General features: G+C 56.8%; 1 protein-coding gene across 2 annotated transcripts in view; it reads left to right on the top strand.

The window, feature by feature from the left end:
* Positions 1–21,372, top strand: part of ARHGAP39 (Rho GTPase activating protein 39) — a 90,514-nt gene that overhangs the window by 37,899 nt on the left and 31,243 nt on the right. For both annotated transcript variants that reach the window (XM_032848270.1, XM_032848269.1), the window contains exons 2-3: positions 1,884–2,048; positions 15,415–15,849. In XM_032848270.1, the coding sequence (XP_032704161.1) occupies positions 1,969–2,048; positions 15,415–15,849 (515 nt within the window). In that variant the 5' untranslated portion in view covers positions 1,884–1,968. The remainder of the gene's footprint in view (positions 1–1,883; positions 2,049–15,414; positions 15,850–21,372) is intronic.

Here is a 21,372-nt window from a genome sequence, read left to right as displayed (position 1 = left end):
GGATATTCAAGTGGCAGAAGGGAGAAGCCTGAGAGCATCTCCTCCAGGTGGGTCATCTCTACCTCATGAGCCAAGCACAGTCAGGTTGACCAGTGGTGTCACGTCTCTCTGGGCCTTGGAGAAAGTGTGCGACTGGTCTATAATCTCCCCTCTTGGGCCCCTGGCCAGCTTGCCCCACCTGGTGCTTTGAATCTGTTTTATTTCCCCTTGACTAGCATAGTTGGGATCTGTGGGTCAGCCTCTGCTGGGAGGGTCCTGTCCTGGTACCAGCTGGGGTGCAGACAGTGTCCCCAGTGACTCTTCTGCTCCGTATTCCTGCAGGCTTTCTCCTGAAGTGATGCGTGTATACAGAAAAGTGTGAGCAGGGCGTCTCTGGGGGGCTCAGTCTTCGGGCGTCTGCCTTCAGCTCAGGTCATGATCTCAGGGTCCTAGGATCGAGTTCTGTGTGGGGCTCCTTTCTCAGCAGGGAGCCTGCTTACCCCCTCTGCCTGCAGCTCCCCCTGCTTGTGCGGCGTCTCTCTCTCTCTCTGACAAATAAATAAAATCTTAAAAAAAAACAAAAACGAAAACATGAGAGCCTGGGCATGAAGCTCCTGAGCTTTCATAAACCAACACTGGCATGAACGGCCCCAAGCTGGACCCCACATGGCCGTGCCCTCTGGGCCCCACCGTCGGTACCTGGCCTGGAGGCGTCTGGGTCCCGAGGCGGAGGCCTTCCCTGCCTGGTTGGGAACTTGATGTGCATCTGATTGTGTTCGGCCTCGGACTGTCATCTCCTGGCGAGAGACACCGGCATGAGCTTGGGGGGTCTGTTCTGCCGTGATGAACACTGGGCAGTTTCCGTGTGGGCTGTTGGGACTGGGGCTCAGGGAACGCTGTATGCGGGTCTCTGCCAGCCCTTGCCTCGGGCAGGGGAAGCCCTCTGTGGGGGCCGGGGTATGTGCAGGTTTGGCCAGTACTGCCCACTGTGGTCCTGATCGGGTTAGCCCATCTCCCGAGGCCCTGAGGAGCCTCCACGCCCTCGCCAGCACGTGGTGGTTTTTCTTTCCCATTTTAGCCATTTTGGTTGGTGTAGTTAAAATACAGTTTGCCATTACACTGTGAATCGCAGACCAGTTTCCTGATGACTGTAGAGGTCGAGCTTGCTTCCATGTGTTTCTAACCATGTAGGTACTGTTTTTTTTCCTAAAGTGTGTGCTCAATTCTTTTCTCCATTTTTCTACTGGATTCTGCCTTTTTCTAGGAATGTTGTATGTGTCCTGGGTTAGTCCTGTGTCACCTTCGACGGATGAGATAAGTGTGTGTGCTCCTACAGACACTTCCCATTCCGGACTTGCCTTTTTACTCAATGGTGTCTTGACAAACAGGGGCTCTTAATTTTACTATGGTCCATTTATTAATTTTTCTTTGTGGTCAGTGGGTTTCTGATGTCTGATTAAGATACCAGAACCTGCCGTAGGACTACAGACATTTTCTTCCACGTTTTTTCTGAGAGCCTAGTTGTTCCATTCTTCGGACTCTCGTCTCCGCGTCCGTCTAGAGCAGACTTCTGTGGGCGAGCCGCGGCAGGGGTCGGGGCCGTTTGTCCCGTGCATGCATCTCGTCAGCACAACACGGCGTCTGCGAAGTCCGCTCCTTGTCACAGGTCAGGATAGCCTGCGCGGGGCTCTGCTGTCTGCGGACATGTCTGCGTCCCGCCCCGCCGGGCAACTGCTGCCGTCCCCGTCCCCGTCCCCGTCAGAGCGGCGGACCCTGGCAGAGGCGGGGGCCGGCTGGTGAGGGGCTCTCCGCGGGCCGGGCCGTGCCTCGTGGTCAGCGGCGCGTGGGGCTGCACTAAGATGCTTCCAGAACATCTGTGCTTAGAGATGTCTACTCTCTCGCAGGGTGGTGCCTTCCTGACTGACGCTGGCGGGGAGCCCCGATGAGCCGCTGACTTCTGTCCACCTGGGTCGCCAGGAGAAGCCTGCGATGTCCCAGACAAGGGATTATGAATGCGAGAGCCATGACGCTGGCGCGCAGGAGCCCCGGGCTGCAGGGTCGAGCACGAGGTGAGGAGAGGCCGTCTGTGTGGGCCGAGTTGCGGGCTGGCGGCCTGCCTTTCGGGGATGTGATGGTGGCTCGTTGACCAGCTGTGTGCTGGGGGTGTGTCGCTGTCCCACCTGCTCCCAGCAGGACCGGCAGTTCTCAGCCGTGCTCTGTGCTTGCTCCTGAATTGGACGTCCTGCCGTGGAAGCCCCGTCCCCAGGGGTGGCCCCTGCTTCCTGCCACAGACACACCCCAGAGGGAAGGCCTTCTCGTGCAGGGCCTCGGATGACCTGCGGGCCATGGCTCGACCCAAGTCCACGGGCCCACTCTGGGCATCAGTCCACGGCAAGGCCTGTTACCATAGTTCATTATTTTTATTTTTTCATGTTTTTGCTTTATTTGGAAATAATTCTGTATTTACAGAAAACTTGGAGGAGCAGAAACGCGGCACTGAACACTTGTGTCCCCTGGCCCTGATTTACCCTCGTGGCCTCTGTATACCTCCCCTCCCTTCACACACAGCCGCGTCTCCAAGTCTTCCAGGGCTGGAGAGACACTGCTGTGAGTGAATCTGGTGGGGGACGGGGTTGCAGGTCTCCCGTGTCCTCTGCCTCATGGTCGCTCTTTAGCCGCTGGGTCCTTCTCCCCGCCCGGCTGCACACGCCCACCCTGCCCAGCTCACTGCTCGTGCACGCTCCTTTCCCCAGCCGTCTTTTCTCTGCCTTTTGCAACATTGACACTCAGTAGTGGCCCTTTTTAAAAAAAAAAATTGTTTGTTTGTTATTTTTTTTTACAAAGATTTATTTGTCAGAGAGGGAGCGCATGCACAGACAGGGAGAGCTGCAGAGGCAGAGGGAGAAGCAGGCTCCCCGTGGAGCAGGGAGTCCGATGCGGGGCTCGATCCCAGACCCTGGGATCATGACCTGAGTCAACGGCAGACGCTCCACTGACTGAGCCCCCTAGACGCCCCATTAGTGGTCCTTTCTCAAATGGAGAGCTAGGTTGGGTTGGACGATTTCTTAGCAGAATGTTGCACGGTGATGTCTCACCCTTCTCAGAGTCTCCCTCTGCGGGCGCACGTCCACCTACCTGCTCCTCACTGGTTTGGGTTTTCTGCTTGTTTCTTACGCAGTCTTTCCTGGGATGCGACTGACCTCCCAGCTACAGCACCCCCCCACACCTCCCAGCCAGTGCACAGCACCCATGAGAACAAGAGCCCCCTTCTTCCTGCCCGTGCTCAGATTGGTTCCTTCTCACCACAGACTCATACATTTCTTTCTGGACGGCGCTCGGGGCGGGCCCGGGTCTCAGTACCGCTTGGGTTTATGTCTGATGTCAGGACTCGTGGGACAGCTCGTTTTCCCATTTCTCTGTAGTACTTCTGTGGGGTTAGGGTTCAGATTTGTATGTGAAGGGTACGAGCCCCTTACATGTAATTTATATTGCAAGTATAACGTTGTCACCGAATGTGTCCTGGAAAACAGCCTTTTGCTTTATACTTTGTCAGTCTTGTCTTTTAGTGCACCTGGATTTTTAGTCGCCACTAGAAAGTCTTCCCGTCCGTTGTGGTTGTGGGGAGCTCTCGCACGGCTTAGCTCTTGTGCATAGAGGAGTGGCTCTCGTGGGTGGCGCGGCTCTGATTCTCGCTCTCCAGATGCCACCCCACCGTGTGGCACCTTCACCCTCGTCTGCGGCGTGTGTCCTGCATTGCGCGAGTCGTGGGGCTGCTTCTGCCTTTCTGTCGACCCCGCTGACCTCTGCACATTCTTCATGGCCTGGCCCGGCTGCAGCCTGACATAACTGAGGCTGCGTGGGCCTGCGGCGTCCTGGCCTGCTCTCCGCACAGCTGACTTCAGCTCACGCGCCTCCTGGGGCACAGTCAGTACCTGGCAGGACACAGGGCAGCCAGCCCCGCCTCCCCCAGCACCCGTGCCCCTGGGGCCCAGGTTGTCTTCTAACACACAGGGCTCTGGAGGCCCGCGGCAGCTGCCGGCTCTGGCCGGGGAGATGCCAGGTCCTCTCTGCCCCAGCGCTCGAGCCCACTCCCCCAAAGTTTTCATGCTGGCTGGTAGGCAACTTTAGCATCTACGTGGCACCTGGGGAGAATGGGGATCTGTGTGTGTTCTTTTCTCTCACTTTTCTTCCTCTGGAATAATCTCTCATCCTTTCTTTCTGGGAATCATTTGTCTTTTTTTTTTTTTTTTTTAAGATTTAATTTATTTATTTGAGAGAGAGAAAACACAAGCAGGGAGCGCAGCAGAGGGCTGAGGGAGAGGCAGACTTACTGCTGAGCTGGGAGCCCGATGCGGGGCTCCATCCCAGGACCGCGGGATCATGACCCGGGCTGAAGACCGACGCTTCACCGACTGAGCCCCCCAGGCGCCCCTGAATCATTTGTCTTAACTCTTCCAGTTTGTGGACTTGCCTTTGTATTCGGGGTAGCCGTTGTGTTTGGGTCACACACGTGGAAGATTTTGTCTCAGTTTGTGCTCACACTTTTTCATATTATTTGGCTGGTTTTTGAGGAACAAACATTTTAAACTCCAACATAGTCTGTCTCACTGATTTGCTCTGTGCTTTTGTGTCTTCTCTGTCTGGCTTGATACACCCTTTCCTGACTCAGGTCCTGAAGCTCCTCTAGATGTTTGAAGGTTTGAATTAGTGGGTCTCTAACTGCACAGTTTTCTGTGGAGACAGGTGACCTGGGCCATGAATGTGCCCCATCCGTGCGTCTGCGTGCACAGTGAGCACACTCCTGCCATGGCTTCCTGGTGGCTTCCGGGCCTTTGCACGCCCCCTCCCGCCCTCGTCACAGGCCTTGGCCCTTCCGTGTGCGCGGTGCTCAGTCTGCCCCTCCCCCGAGGAGATGTCCTGTTGGGCGCTGACTGGTAGTGTACCAAGACCACAGGCCCATCTGGGGGGGATCGCCAGCGGCACTGTGTGCAGCTCCTGGGGCGGCCCCTCGTTCCCCTGTGAAGATCGGGGGCTCTCCTGGCCGCGCTCCCAGGACCGTGTTCTTGCTGCTATCTTGCTTCTGTCTCCTGTCCCCGTTTCCTCCTGCCCCTTCCCAAGGCATTAATGCTCCCTGCCTCCTCGGTGCTGAGTGCTGATCCTGCCGGCGCAGGAAGGGGCGTCATGGCTGCATCTCATCTGTCCCGTCGCTTCTCTGTTCCCTTCGGGGTCTCGTCGTGCACCGAAGAGTGGGCGGTGTCGGGCTCTGCTGGTGCTCTGGCGGAGGGCCTGGGGCTGCCACGGTCATGGCTGCGAGCCCCCCAGGGTCGTGCACCCATCTCCGCACAGTGTTGTGTCCGCCGGGGGCCTCACCCTCGGGTGGCCGTCCCGGCATGAGAGGAGCTGCTGGGGCTGCCGGGCAGGCTCGGGACGCGCACGTGCGGGTGTCCTGGCACTCTGGGTCTTGACGAGGCAGGACACGGGGTGTCCCTCGGACCGAGGCCTCGAGGGGTAGACCATGGGAGGGAGGGCAGCTGTGCCACCCTCCCCGTGCCCGCGGGACACAGGTGGCGGAGCAGAAGCAGGCCAGGCCGGCTGGAAGTCTGATCGGACAGCAGGTGGGTCCCGGCGTGTGTGCCTGGGGCACTGCCGGCCGAGCACAGGGGCCACAGGTTGCGGAGCCGGTGCTATTCCGTCTGGTGTGCTTGAGCGGGTGTGAGGGTCGCGTCTCCCGAAGCAGAAGTGCTCGCTGTGCGCCCGGCGGTGGCGGATGTGGCAGGGCGGGCGCTTGCTGCCTTCATCCCGCCGCCGCTCACGGCTCTGCCTGGGCGCCACGCCCGCGCCTCGTTCCCCGGGTGAGCGATGCCTGAGCCCCGGCCCGGGTCGGGAGCGGAGCCCCTGGGCCGGGAGAGCCGAGGAGCTTGCCCTTCAGGCAGGGCTTCCGGGCAGGGCTCCGCTCAGCAGCTTCCGGCCAGGAGCCGGAGAGCGCGAGAGGACGGGCGGGCACGGCAGGCTCGGCCGCTCTTCTCTGGGAGGCTCGCGGCGCCCTCCAGCCCACCCCGCGCTTGCGCCCTTCGGCCGCCACCTGTGCTGACGCGTTCATCTGGCAGCGAGGGTGGGTTCGGTGCCTTCTGGGCGTTGGGACTTGGCGTCTTCGTGGCCACATTGGCTGGCTGTGGACAGCAGGAGAGTGACAAGACAGCAGCCGCACCAAAGGCTATTGTTCAGGGCACGCGGCCAGTCTGCTGAGGGGGTGGGAGTGTGGGACGGAGTGCTCCTGTGGAGTCTGAGGACAGGTGAGGCCCCTGCGGCATAGAGCGGGGACAGCATGGATCCCTGAGGCGGGCAGGTGTGCGTGGTGTGGGGACCGGTGCCAAGGAGGGCCTGGAGGGGTCCCAGAGAGCCAGGTGTGCAAGGAGCCAGCGGGGACGACCCGGGGCTGAGCACTTGTGGGGTCTTGATACCCACTCGGGCTATGGCCGACTCACACTGGAGCCCAAGGTCATCCCTGCCTCTGTGCTTGTCCTGGTGGCACGTGCTCTGTCCTCAACTCCAGCCACCCTGCAGGAAGTCTCAGCCCCTCCACACCCCAGCCCCTGTCTCCCCTCTGCCTTCCCTGGGGAGCACCTCACTTTGCAGCCCCTGTGCTGACCCGCTGGTCTCCCCAGAAGTGGCAACCCTTTTTCTAAATGAGATAAAATTCATATAAAATTTGCCCTTAAACAGTGGACAGTCAGTGTTTTAGTATATTCACAAGGTTGTACAACTCTCAGCTCTGTCTGCATCTGGGACATTGTCCCCCCGCATAAAGGAACCCCGTTTCATCAGCAGCTACCTCCACCCCCTCCCCCAGCCGGGTGTCCACTCATCTACCATCTCTCTCTGGATTTTTCTTGTCCTGACTTGACATAAATGGAATCACGCGACGGGTGGTCTTTTATCATTGGCTTCTCCCCAGAAGGTTCATGCGTGCTGTGGCATGTTTCGGGCTCATTCCATTGCATACCAGTACCGCGCGTTGTATCCGTTCATGTCTCTGTGTGTTGTGACTCATACTGCCGTGAACATTTGTGCACAGGTTTCTCTGTGGACGTGATTCTGTTTCTCTTGGGTCGGAGAAACGCTGGGAATTTCTGAAGAGCTGCCAGACCGTTCCCGAGAGCGGCTTCCCACCAGCAGAGTATGAAGGCTGCAGTCTGTCGCGTCCTCTCCAGTGCCTGCTGTGGTTTTACAAAACTGTCGAAGCCGTCCTGGTCAGAGTGGAGTCTCGTGTTTGATTTGCATTTCCCTGATGACGGATGAGGTTGAGCACCTTTGTATGTGCTTGTTGGCTCTTTGTTTATCTTCTTCGAAGAAATGCCCATTCAAATTCTTTGCCCATTTTTTTCTTTGGCTATTTGTCTTGTAAGAGTTCTTTATATATTCTGGATACAAGTCCTTGATCAGAGCCATGATCTGCAAATGCATTCTCCCATTCTCTTGTTGTCTTTCCACTTTCTTGATTGTATCGTTTGTAGCACGAAGTTTTTAATTTTTTTTTAAGATTTTAGTTATTTATTTGAGAGACCGCAGAAGCAGAGGGCGGGGGGGAAGCAGACGCCCTTCTGAGCGGGGACACCCCCCCCAAAATGCGGGGCTTGACCTCAGGGTCATGACCCAAGCTGAAGGCAGACGCTTAACCAACTGAGCCACCCAGGAGCCACAAAAGTTTTTAATTTCGACCAAGTCCAGTTTAACCTGTTTTTCTTTTGGTGCTTGTTTTTAGTGTCAGGTGTAAGAATCCAGGGCCAGATCCAGGATCATGAAGATACACCCTCGTGTTTTCTTCTCAGTTTTGTAGGGGCCGCTCTTACATTTAGGCCTTTGATCCATATTGAGTTCACTCTCGTATGCGGTGTGAGGTAGGGGTCCAGCTCCCTTTCGCATGTGGACGTGCAGCTGCAAAGACTGTCCTTTCCCCAGTCAGTGGGTCTGGAACCCTTGCTGTAAGAGTCTGGAGGGCAGAGAATGTGCTTGGTCACTCTTGTGTCCCTTCTACCTGGTAGATTGCCTGGCACATGTTTGACACTCAAGAAGTTCTTCCAGGAAATACTTGAACACATCGTCGTCTGCAGGCGAACCTGTCCAAGAACTGACGAAGGCGAGAAGGGTCTTTCACGCTGACTTTGGTGCAGGACACCCAGCACAGCGAGGGTGCCACGGGCCAGCCTGCCACCCTCAGGTGTCTGCACCATCATCTTAGCCCAGATCTCGTGTCCTCGTGCCTCTGTCACCAAGCAGCTTCTTTTCACTAACTCACCTCAGGTGCTGCTGCCACTGTGTCGCAGCGGCGTCCCGGCCTCTCCTGGCAGCAGAGCCCCCAGGGGCAGTTGGGTCGGTCTCTTGTCACATGCCCGGTCCTCGCACTGTGCAGTCCCTCTGTCCGAGTGCTGCGCGCAGACAGCACGAACCCCAGTGGTGAGGTGCGTTTTCTCTAGTCCGCACAAAGTTCCTGTCCCCAGCGTGCTCGGGGAGGGTCTGGGTGGGGGAGGTGACCACAGCCCCAGGCCAGCTCTGCTGTGTCTCCTCCCTCCTCTGTGCAGGGATCCACGTCCTGGTGCGTTCTCTGCCCCCGGTGCCCCAAGGGTCTTGGTTCAGTGCTGTACCCCAGGGGTGACCAGAACATTCTTCTGAAAATCCGGGGATTCTACCCACGCACACATAGGAGTGCGCCAGAAAGGGAACAGATGCTGTTCTCTGTTTAGAAAGAATTATCACCATTAAGTTCGCTTGAAAGTGCTTCTTTAGGGCTTAGAATGTTCAGCTCAGTGCTTTCTCAGCTTCTGTGCCCGAACAGCCCTTCCTTTGGGAGTGTCTGGACTTGGTTCTGGTCGAATCCAGCTCCGGGAGCCAGGATAGAGGGGCAGCAGAGCTGTGTGAGGAGGTGGGATGCAGCCCCCCCTCCCCCCAACTTAGGGCAGCTGCTGGTGGGGCAAGGCCACGCCTTGTTCATGCAGAGGGCGCCGGCGCTGAGCACTTGGCTGACACTCTGTTCCCACCTCCAGCAGCATTTTGCCCACCTGGGGGCCTGTGCCCTGTCCCCTGTGGGCCTGCTCCTCTCCCGGCTTCTCAGGCCCCCCTTCCATCTCTTCTTGCTGGGTGTTAGCCCCCGGGGAACACCCAGCCTGACCTTGGGGCAGATGCTCGCCTGGCCTTCCAGAAGTCTCCATCCTTGTTTCCTATAGATCGGGTTGAGTGAGATCACGTCAGTCCTGCCCAGAGCAGCCCTGTCCAGAGCCATTCTTGTGCCTTCTCTTGCACTCAAGCAGGACCCACAGCTCCTGGCCTGGCCTCTAGGCCTCTGCCTCCAGGCACCTTCTTGGGGTCCCCCCTCTGTCCTTCCCTTCTTTCTCTGCTTCAGGCAGAGAGCCCTTGGTCAGCCAGCCGGTCTTCAACGCTTCCACAGGTCTCTTTCATGTTTGCATGTTCTGTGGCCCTTGTGTACCAGTGAGTACTGGGTGTCGTCCGCTGACATCCCGGTGTTTGCCAGCTAGGAGAGAGGAGGTCCCCGTGGAAGGGGCTCTGTGGGTGGAGGTGCAGGGGGCTGGCTGGGCTGTGAGGAGAGCCTGGCCAGATCAGGAGGCTGAGAGTGGAAGCTGAGAGTTTGCTGGGAGTGTGCGCCAGTCCTGCGACGGCTCAAGCAGGTGAGGGTTTCACAGGTTTTGAACTGGCTCCATCCTTGGGGAGGGGAATGGCCAGCTGGCCGCCAGCCGGGTGATCCAAGTAGGTGAAGGCCGTGGGGGCAGAAGTAAGAGGCTCGGTGCTATGTCAGGACACACCCCACGGCAGGGAAGAGGGCCACCTCGTGCATTTGCGTCTGGGTGGGGAGGCAGGGTTGGTTCCACTCGGTGCTGTGACCGTGGGGAAGCAAACTGCCCCGTGAGCAGGAAAGTGATGGTCGTGGAGGATGGTCCGGGGCGAGGGGGCAGCCCTGGAGATGAGGAGGGGACTCCTAACCTGCCTTCTGCAGGCGCTTGCCTTGCACCGTGGCTTATGGTCAGAAGCCGCAGGTGACCTCAGGGGCCCCAGGGATGCCCACACCTGGACAGCACCGCTGACAGGCCTGCTTCCTGGCCTCACACTCTGCGACATTCTCTGCTTCTCTGCTAGCCTTGCTCCCTCATGCTTTCTTGTCCCCAGGACACCCTGTTCTCCTTCCATGGGATGACTGGCATGTGGTGGATGGTGGTTGTAGGCAGTCACGGAGCCCCCATGGCCTCCCCCGAGAGCAGCCCAGTCTGACTGCGGGCGGGGAGAGGTGGGAAGGCTGCGGCGTGCAGAGGGAGTGGCTCGTCTGCACACCATGTGCTGCTTCTCCCTGGGCCAGGTGCCCAGGGTGTCGTGGTTGGGGGCCGAGGCTCAGGCAGTGACAGCCCGAGAAGCAGAGGTTCCCTGAAGGGGTTTTGGGGTCCTGCAGGCCTGTGGAAGGGGCATCAGCCAGTCTCCCGCGGTGTGAAACGATGGGAGCGTGGCAGAGGGAGTGGGTTGGGTGAGGGGCGAAGCATGTACGCATGGAGGGTCTCGAGGGGGAGCTGCACCCTCAGAGTTCTCTGTGAGGCCATGCACGGGACGTCCACGGAGAGGAGGCAAGAGGGTGAGGTGAGGCTTGGAAGCGCCGAGCATTCTGCCGCGTCCCGTGCACAGTTTGGTGAGGGCCGGGGTGGACCCTGCCGAGCTTCTCTTCTCGCCATGGTGCACACCCTCCCTCTTGTTGGGTTTTTTCCACTAATGCTTAGCAGTCCTGTCACAGGCACAGAGAGGGACCTCAGACGAGCTGGACCCAGAGAATAAACACATAAGGAAATGGGGGGCATCAGGAGTGAGACCCAAAAAATGCCAACATTGGAATTATCTGTGTTTAAAGATCTATGAGGCAGGGCACCTGGCTGGCTCCAGCGGTGGAGTGTGTGGCTTCTCATCTCGAGGTTGTGAGTTCGAGCCCTGCATAAAAACTAAAATAAAATCTTGGGGTGCCTGGGTGGCTCAGTCATTCAGCATTTGCCTTCAGCTCAGGTCATGATCCCATGCAGGGATCGAGCCCTGAGTCGGGCTCCCTGCACAGCAGGAAGCCTGCTTCTCCATCTGCCCTCTGCTGCTCCCCCTGCTTGTGTGTTCTCTCTCTGTCTCTTTCTTTTTCCAATAAATAATTTTTTAAAAAAGTCTTAAAAACGATTATACAAAATAGACTGTGTTTCTACCTACCAGCACCGGTCAAAGAATTTATAAAGTCAACAATGCAAATATTGAACACCGTGAGGCAGGCTGGGGTGAGGGACAGGAGTGTTGCTGTGAACAGCTCCAGGGAGAGCAAGTCGGGGTCCTCTGGACAGTCAGGCGCCCTCCTGGGACCCAGCGTCCCGCCACTGCAGGCTTCTGTGTCCTCTGCTCATGGATAAGGGTGTGCACAGCTTGGTTGTGAGAGATGGTTCCAGATGGCGAAAAACTGTCAGCAGAATTGATCAGAAACTTGTGACCCAGGCGCCTAACTGGCTCTGTCGCTGGAGCATGAAACTCTTGATCTTGGGTTCATGAGTCTGAGCCCACTTGGGTGCAGAGGTTACACACATACACACACACACAGACTAAGGCAAACCAAAACAAAATACCGTGTCAAGGGTTTACCCGGGCAGCACTGGGGGCCTGCAGCTTGAGTGGGCAGACAGCAGCGGCAAGTGTCAGTGGCAAGTGAAAGAAACCAAACACACAAAAAATTTAGTTTTATTGGATAAATATAGGATTAAAAAATAGACACACTTAAATGAATTTGTTTAGTTATCTTCCAAGACGGTAGAACTTTAACGGCAAGAAAGCCATTGCCTTTCAAGTCAGGACAGTGGTGTCTTCAGGGCGAACAGAGGTGTGCTGTGGGCATGTCTCCGATGCTGCCTTGTTTTATTTCTTGGTGAGTGTCGGCACACCAGTGTTGGATCATAATTGCTCATTAAACTTATTTCTAAGTTCTATACATTTCTCTGTATACGTTATAGGTCCTGATTTTTTTTTTTTTTTTTTAGATTTTATTTATCTGACGGAGACACAGCGAGAGAGGGAACACACGCATGGGGGAGTGGGAGAGGGAGAAGCAGGGAGCCCGATGCAGGGCCTGATCCCAGAACCCTGGAATCATGACCTGAGCTGAAGGCAGAGGCTTAACCCACTGAGCCCCCCAGGTGCCCCATGGTTTTGTCTTTTAAAAGCTTAAACATACCATTTACAACAGTGTGTGTGTGTGAAGCCTGGGTATAAGTCTGACAAAAGGTGTACACAGCCTTTAACGGAGACCTGGACGAGTGGGTACGCCATGGTTTGGGTGGAACGTGCGTGCGATCCTCCTGGGGTAGACAGCAGAGTCTGCAGGGAAGGGTGAGCAGCCAAGACACCCGTGAGGAGGAAGCCGAGTGGGACTCTGGGTCGTCCGCAATTGTCCTGGGGAGGACGACAGGGTGCTGGGCAGGTTCATACTGACCCACAGAGCTGGTGGCTCACTCAGACATGGGTCTGTTGTGGACGGAGGGGTGCCGTGTGCAGACCGTCGTGAGAGGCCCAGTGATCTGCGTGAGGAAAATGAAATTTCATACAGTCAATGAAGGGCCAGATACAGAAACGACTTCAAGAGGAGGCAAAGCTGTAAAGCTGTGACAAGTCCATTTCAGAGAGGAGTTTTGACTTAGAATAGGGAAGAGTTTTTAAACAGGGTACAAAGAGGAGAAATCAGGGAAGAAAAGCAAAGATGTATGAGTTCAACATTAAAATCAAGACTTTCCACCAAAAAAGCAGAAGGCACCATGGGGTGAAAACACATTGTGAAACTTGGAAAACAGGGAAGGTGGGAAGGAGAAAAAGTATGGGTTTCCTACTGCCCGCACTGTGACTGGTCTGATGCGGGGAGCACCCGGGACAGGGTCCTGGCGAGGAGGCGCGGGGGTGGGGGGTGGGGGCAGGTCCTCAGTGGGAGAGGCCAGAGACGTCGCACGGGTGCCTGAAGCGGCTCCCCATGAGGCCCATCCTCACCATGGGGGGCGCCCACGGCTGATGGTGGGGTGATGCCGTGGCCGCGGCTGCACACACCTGCCAGGCTTGAGCACGGCGCCCTGAGCGGATCTCTGCCTGTGTCCTGTGGGCAATAACAGCGTCCCTTTAACTGTTCTGTCCCCGTGAAGCTGTTTCTGTTCCAGGCTGAGTTTCCCCCGTGCTGTGCGTGTTGATGGCGCGTGGAGGCGGGGCCTTTGGGGGGACGAGATGTTGAGGGTGGAGCCCCGTGATGGGACCGGCACCCCAGGAGAGCACGCCGCCCCGTCTGCTGTCTGTGTGAGGGCGCAGGGACCAGCACTGTCTGCTGTCGGAACAGTTCTCACCAGAACCCGGCCAGCACCTTGAACTCCCACATCCGGCTTCCGGACTGCAAACAAGAAATGTCTGTTTATAAACTGCCCAGTCTGCCGTGTTCTGTTAGAGCAGCCTTGATGGCCTAAGACTGTTTCAAAACGAAAAGTTAAAACTTTGAAGGTGAAAGGGGGTGATCGGTAGTGTCCAGTGGCCCAGTTCCATTGAGGACTGAGGAGTGCGGTTGTGGGGGCCCCCACTGGCCCCCTCAGAGAGGTCGGGGTGTGGCCTGTGGGCCAGGCAGGTGGGGAGGGCCACGGGGGAGGGAAAGGGTCGCTCTGTGCCGAGTCCCAGGGGCTATGGGACAGGACTCACCCCACCGTCCGCTGGCTTCCTCCTAGCCCCTGACCCCGACTCCCCCACCCCCTCACTGCCTGGCACCCACAGGACGGCTCTGCCAGCATCCAGACGGCTGCTGTTTATCCTCGGGTCAGACAGAACAGCCCACACTGTGGCCTTGCCACCTTCCCTGCCTGCTCCTGGCTCCTCTTGGCTTCCCAGGCGAGGTCCGGCTGGGAGAGATGTCTGCTTACTCCTCCCCACACTCTTTCTCTCGAAACCTGCTGTTCAAGAATTTGCCTGCACCGCCTGGCCCTTCTCGGGGTCGGTGGGCCCCGTAGGCAGGTCCTGCACCTCGTCCTGCCGCGCTCCCTTCTCTCCCTGTCTCTCCTGCACTCTCCATGGTTCCACATGCCGCCACTGCCCCTCTGCTGTCTGCCCACACAAGGGCACACTGTCCCACAGACTGGGTGCACGTGGTGTCCATCCACCTGGCCTTGCCATGCTGTGCCGGGTGCCCACGTCCAGGTGCTGGCTGAGACAGACCCAGGACTCACCCAGCCCTCCTCACCGGCTTTTGGAAGCATCTGTTGACCCCGAAGGAGGCCCCAGAGCCTCCGAGCTGCTCGGAGCGGACAGCAAGTAATGGGGCTGGTCCTTCTCCCTCCAGCGCAGGGCATCTGGCCTTGAACAGGTCGGCTCTCAGAGGCCCGCGCTGTGATGCTGACAGGCGTGCCCATCACGCGGTTCCCGAACAGTAGAAGGGCTGACAGACACAGAGCCCCCACACTGCACAGCCGTCTGCGGCATTTCAAGGGTTGTTATTATGCGGAAACTTGGGAGCAGAATAAAAATATGCTACATGTCAGCCAGACACACCCTGATATCAGATATATTGACATTAAGAGTGGCTTGTTCTGAATAGCTGTAGTTTTCATTACGGAACGGTGGGACAAGGTGCCTGGCTGACGTGGTTGTTTGGGCACTGGGTCATGGCCTCAGGGTCATGAGATCCAGCCCTGCGTGGGGCTCTACAGTCAGTGGGGAACCTGCTTGGGATTCTCCCTCTCCCTCTGCCCTTCTTGCCCACTCAGGCTCTCTCTGTATCTCTCTCTAAAATACATGAATAAAATCTTCAAAAGCAAACAGTGTCCTTAAGGTGGGGGACGCTCTGGGAGCCCCAGGGAGAACATGGATCCAGAGCACAAGTCACACCCCAGCCCGGCCGGGCTTCTCAGCTGGGCCTGGTATAAAGATGGGGCACCCATTCCTGCTGCAGGTGAACGGCCAGTGGTGACCCGTGGTGGCCAGGCCAACTGAGAGCAGCCAGGGCCCCCTGCCAGACGCAGCCAAGCTGTGCACAGTTTCCTCTGAGGACAGGGAGCTAGAGCCTTGGAGGCCAGCGGGGAGGTGCTTGGCCAAGTGTCCATGGAGAGCTCCCGGGCAATAACAAGCTTCTGGAGGGTCAGGCATGGGGCCTCAGTCTGGCTTGGTGCTCTGGTGTGAGGGACAACAGATGGGGGACAGGGTCTACAAACACCGCCCTCCGCAAGGAGGGGGCCTGCGCAGCGGCTGGGGCACGCAGGGCACAGCACGTGATGGAGAGGCCCCGTGCCTCGGGGTGGGCAGTGGGCTGGCGGTTGGAGGCAGCCTCCTTGTCCCGGGCCAGGCTGCGGGAGCCCCTTGTTCCTGAAGCCAGCGCCCGAGCCTGCTAACGCTCCTCTTGCTCTTTCTCAGGCTGGAGTGGGTGGAGATCATTGAGCCACGCACCCGTGAGCGCATGTACGCCAACCTGGTCACCGGCGAGTGCGTGTGGGACCCGCCCGCCGGTGTCCGCATCAAGCGCACCAGCGAGAACCAGTGGTGGGAGCTGTTTGACCCCAACACATCCCGCTTCTACTACTACAACGCCAGCACGCAGCGCACCGTGTGGCACCGGCCGCAGGACTGCGACATCATCCCCCTCGCCAAGTTGCAGACCCTGAAGCAGAACACCGAGTCCCCCCGCGCCTCAGCGGAGAACAGCCCCGGGAGGGCCAGCAGCGTCAGCCGTGAGGGCAGCACCAGCTCGTCCCTGGAGCCTGAGCTGGACGCTGGCGAGAAGGCACAGGAGCCTTTGGGGAGGGCCAGCCGGCAGGCCGCCTTTGGGGCTCTGAAGGACGAGAGCGGCAGGTAAGGCGGGCAGGTGGGCCCGGGCATGCCTGCCGGTGGGCAGTTGGGGGGGTTGCGGCGAGCCTCATGCCAGCAGTTGCCTGTACTGGCTCCCACCCTTGCCCTCCAGACGCCCTTGCTGCCATTTGGCAAGAGCCTGTGTTGGTGATAAGGGAGGCCGGGATCTGCCCCCCTGCTGGGCAGCATCTGGGCTCACCTTTCCCAGGCAGGGCTGTTGGGAGGCACCTGGGGCAGGAGGTTTTCTGGCTTGTGACCATGAAATCATTTGGTTCTGTCCACTGTGGAAGGCATGGATGTGGGGTTAGGACCCACTGGAGGCAGACTCCCAGAAGCACCCTGTACCCCAGTGCCCACACCTGACTGGCAAGGCTCTGGGCCCAGTGCTCAGGGAGCCCAATCCAGCAGGATTGGCTGGTCAGGAAGGTGCTAGGACAGTATGCCCTGGGGACAGGAGGAGACAAGAAGACCGGGAGGATGGAGGGACACGAAAATTGGCCTCGGAGGCCAGGCAGGGTGGTAAGGATGGGGTGTGAGTGGAGATGCTGGGTTTCACTGGGGGACAGTGGGAACCACAAAGTGATCTAACCTGGTTGATGCTGCAGGTCCATTTCGCTCCTGTGAAGGGGGCATCCAAGGGGCCCAGGATGGAAATGGGTGGGTGGCGCCATCGGTGGGAGCTGGACCCGCTGTTCTGCGTCGAACGGTTGGATGGGCATACTGGAAGGTTTGGGGTGCTGTGGGGGGGCTGGACAGCCGTCTCTGGCGCTCCTAAGTGGGATGAGGAAGGTGGGGCACGTCCATGGGTCAGATCAGTGGGAATGCTGGCGCTGGGGAGGCAAAAATCTCCTTCTTTCCTCCTGGGATTCTTCCGGCTGGGTTTGGAATTCAGTTGACATAAGTCAGATTAACAGGAGGAAGAGAACAGTTTCATTTCATGCATAGAAGTCCAGTAATGAAATTGAGACCCCAAGAAATGGCCAACACAGGTAGTTTTTATATTTTTTAGACAAGGAGACAGTGAATTAGTGAGGAAACGGCAGGTTAAAGAGAGCAGACCTTTGGGAGCTTTATTTAGGAGGAACTTTGCGCAGAGTCTGTACTGAGGTGATGTTAACAAGGTCTCTTTGTCCAGCTCACTCAGTGAGGAAGCACCTAACTCTGGTGAGAAGGGACACTTTTTTTTTTTTTTTTAAGATTTTTATTTATTTATTTAACTGACAGAGACAGTGAGGGAGGGAACACAAGCAGGGGCAGCAGCAGAGGGAGAAGCAGACTCCCTGCTGAGCAGAGAGCCCGATGTGGTACTCGATCCCAGGACGCCAGGATCATGACCTGAGCCGAAGGTAGACGCTTAATGACTGAGCCCCCCAGGCGCCCGAGAAGTGTGTCTTTTTACCTCCTGTCCAGGGAGGGTGTTCTCCACGTGGCAGGGTTACTTCAGCTTTCGGGGGACAGAGCGGGGTATGACCTTGCACCAGTGGTTTCCCAAGTGGCTTCTGTGCAACATAATCAGTTTGCTGTGGTGACACATCTTGGGGCGGCCTGCCCTGGGCCTCTACCTTGGACTCTCCGCAGAGGTCAGAAGCCAAAGAGGCGGTGGCCGGGTGGGACTAAGGAGACGCTGGAGGGTCTCCCCCAGAAAGTGGCACTTCCCCTGGTGAGGTTGAGGAGCTCCCGGGGTGAGCGCCCAGGAGAAAGCAAATGGGTGTGGGCTCTGCCTCTGGCTCCCTGTGGGGCCCCCGCTGTGCCCCCGCCGAGCGGCCCTCCCGCACTCCCGCTGTCGGTCAGCTTCCGCAGCCTCTGGGCTCGCCACACAGAGTCTCCGTTTCATCGGGGTGTGAGGATTTTGAATTCTTTATCCTATTGGTTGCTGACGCATCTCTGTAATTAGGTGGAGAGAGTGGATTCTTTTTAGGGTTCTGTTGGCACATGTGTCTGTCGCCCCCTCTCTCCGGCGGCCCTTCTCTGCTCTGTGCTGTGCTGCCCGGGGCGGGACTGTCCTCTTCCGGAGCCTCGCATGTTCTGTGGGGATGTGGGGTTACTGCATCAGCTCCGGGTCAGGATTTCCAGCACAAGTCCTGTTTGGATTTGGGTTAGAATTGTGCTGAGTTTATGGGTCAGCTCAGGGGAAATGGGCATCTCTGTTACGTTGTCTTTTCCCACGATAAGATGGCGTGCGTTAGCACTTCTCTCCGCAAAGGACTTGTGTGTATATTTTTTTAAAAGATTTATTTATTTATTTAACAGACAGAGATCACAAGTAAGCAGAGAGGCAGGCAGAGAGAGAGAGGGGGAAGCAGGCTCCCCGCTGAGCAGAGAGCCCCATGCGGGACTCGATCCCAGGACCCTGAGATCATGACCTGGGCCGAAGGCAGAGGCTTTAACCCACTAAGCCCCCCAGGCACCCCTTGGACTTGCATATTTTTAAGGCTTATTTCCAGGGGCTGTATCTACTTTATATCCCTTCCTAAAGTCCTGTCTTCTGATCTTTCCTGTTAACATGCACATCGACTCTTAGGTTTCAGTCTTGTTTCTGCCACGTTTGCTGGGCTACTGCCGATCTAGCCCCAGTGCCTGGCCTTGTCCCAGGGCCGAGCCTTTGTGCCTGCTGTCCTGATGATGTGGTGACATTGTCAGGCACAGGAAGTACCCCCTTCTGTTGTCAGGCTTTTGTGAATGGATGTACCGTTTGATCAAGTATATTTGCTAAGTCTATTGATATTGGTGTTGTAGGTTGGCCTGTGACCCCCAGAGATTGGCTGAAGTCCTAACCCCAGGAGCTCAGCATGGGAACTTACTTGGAAATAGGGCTCTTGCAGATGTGATGAGTGAGGTTACACTGGAGAGGGTGGGCCTTAACCAGGTAGGACTGATGTCCTCGTAAGAACAGAGACACAAGGAGAAGACTTATGACAACGGAGGCAGAGATAGAGCCATGTGTCCACAAGCCCTGGGATGCTCAGGACTGCCAGCTCCACCAGCCGCTGGAGAAAGGCCTGGGACAGTTGTCCCCCAGAGCCTCCAGAAGGAGCCAGCCCCGCCCACAGCTGGAGCTTGGACTTCTGTCCTCTGGAGCAGGGACATTCCTGCAATTGGCATTTAATTCTGTGTTCCTTGCATTCCTAAAATACTTGTTCTGTGTGCTTTTCAAAATAGAGATTGCTAACTTTTTTTTAAGATTTTATTTATTTGAGAGAGAGAGAGAGCGTGAGTGTGAGGGAGGGGCAAAGGAAGGGGGAGAGGGAGAAGCAGGCTCCCCACTGAGCAGGGAGCCCAGTGTGGGACTCGACAGGACCCTGTGATCATGACCTGAGCCGAAACCAAGAGTCTGACACACAACTGACTGAGCCACCCAGGCACCCCAAATATTTTCTGGTTTTAATTATGGTTTCTTCTTTGACTGATTTGTAACTTATAAATGTCCTAATTTCTAAAACTATGGGTTATTTTTCATTCTTGTTCTTCATTTTGGTCAGAAAACATTGGGGGGGTGGTTTTTGTTAGTATTGTTTTTGAGATTTGCTTTGTGGCTTAAATCCTGAATTTTGTAAATGGTTTTGTGAATATTTAAAAAATAATTTCTTACCTCTGTTTGTTAGGTCTAAGGTTCTCTGTGTGTTGGTAAGGTCAGATCTCTTGTTATCAGTCAAGTTTCTTACTGATTTTTTGTCTGCCTGGTGTGTCACTTCTGAAGAGGTCGAGTCTCCTGGATTGCTAGGATTCATCTGTTTCTCCTTTTCATCTGTCCGGCACTGCTGCTTCTGTGTTGGAGCTGTGGGTTGGTCACACATGAATTTGGGACTCTTAGGTTTTCCTTGGGAATTAACTGCTTTTGTCATCAAGTAGTTGTCCTGTTTCCCCTCTCGTTGCCTTGAAGTCGGTTTGATATCACGTAACACTGCTGCTTCGACCTCTGAACATGTCTCCCCAAACTACAGTCCTTTCCTTGTACTTTGGGTGTGTTTCTTATAAATAATTGATAGCTGTTGGGCTTTACTGGTCGCCAGTTCTGGACACCTGTCTCTGGGTTGGCAGGACACTTGCTGTTCTGTCTCCTTAGATCACTGACCCAGCAAAGGGATTGGTTGATGGTCTCTGTGTCCTTTGAGGCACACACTCTTCTCTGCTGCCCTCTCCTGCGGTTGTCCACATGCTGCTCACATGCCGTGCACCTGGCATGTGTCTTGCGGTCCACATGTGCTCTCGTCATGTGTGGGTCCTAGGTTGGGGTGCTGCTCTTCTGACTGTGGGGTGGCCCTGCGGCTCCACCACCAGGGGTCTGGGTGACGGTCCTGGGGTCTGTGCGGCTGCCAGAGGGTCCCAGCACCAGGCTTTATTGGAGGGGGGTCTTGCTGGCCCATTCATTTTCATTTCTTTGCCTCTGAGGTTCATTCTCTCTTCATGAGCTCGTTCACCATTTGTTGCTTACATTTTTTTACTCATTTTCCCACTGGAGTTGCAGGTTCATTTTCTGTGTAGTTTGCAGGAGTTCCTGGTACGTTGCTAATATCAATTCCTCATTGATCCTCGTAGATGTTATGGGCGTCCTGTCCTCTGTCACCTGACTGCTTACTGGGCCCTTTGTCCTTGATTTTCATGCAGCCACGTTGATCAGTCTTTTGTCCTTGTGGTTTATGCTTTTAATATTTTGTTTAAAAAGTTCTTCCTTGGCCTACACCCGTTCCCTTGCATGTCCTGCCTTCACCTTACAGTTTTTTGTTTTGTTTTGTTTAAATATATTTATTTATGGACAGAGAGAGAGATCACAAGCAGGCAGAGAGGCAGCCAGAGAGAGAGGTGCAGGCAGGCTCCCCGCTGAGCAGAGAGCCCGTGGCCAGGCTCCATCCCAGGACCCTGAGATCACGACCTGAGCCAAAGGCAGAGGCTTAACCCACTGAGCCACCCAGGCGCCCCCACCTTACAGTTTTATTTTCACACTGAGGCCTGAATCCGTCTGGGGCTACTTTACTAGGGCACTAGGAAGGATTCGCTCTTCATCTTATAAACTGTCCCCTCTGCCCTGGCCATGCTGGTGCCCGGTGTCTGCTTGCAGCGGCCCGGCCCCCGGGAGCCCTCTGGTCTTCGGGGTCGCTGCTGCCCTCCATCAGGGAGACGCTGCGGGAGGTCTAGGCGGCGTTCCCAGGGGACCCTAACTTGGGTTTTGGGGAGCGCCCACCCTGCCGGGCCGCTGGTCCCCTGTGAGTGCGGGGCCGCTCCAGTGGCCTGCCGTCGTCAGTCCCCAACCCTTCGTGTTCCTTGTCGCGGAGCGAGAGTAAGGACCACGCGCCCGCAGATGCTGTGGGTCCGCCCGTGGAGACACGCCCCGCAGAGCGGTAACTCGCAGAGGTCTGTGAGCAGAGCAGGGAGGGGAAAAGTGACGCTGCGTCGGCGTCGTCGAGGGAGAGCAGAGAGAAAGCCAGAGCCGCGTCTCCCCGCAGGACAGCAGCCGGCGCGGGGGTGTCCCTCGGCCGCAGGGCCCGGAAGCACGGGGAGTGCATCCTTCGCCGTCACTGGGGACGAGTT

The sequence above is a fragment of the Lontra canadensis genome, unplaced genomic scaffold (genome assembly GCF_010015895.1).
Source record: "Lontra canadensis isolate GAN:19392208 unplaced genomic scaffold, GSC_riverotter_1.0 scaffold201, whole genome shotgun sequence".
NCBI lineage: Eukaryota > Metazoa > Chordata > Mammalia > Carnivora > Mustelidae > Lontra > Lontra canadensis.
The sequence above is the reverse complement of the archived record's forward strand: the minus strand, read 5'-3'. Positions and strand labels throughout refer to the sequence as shown.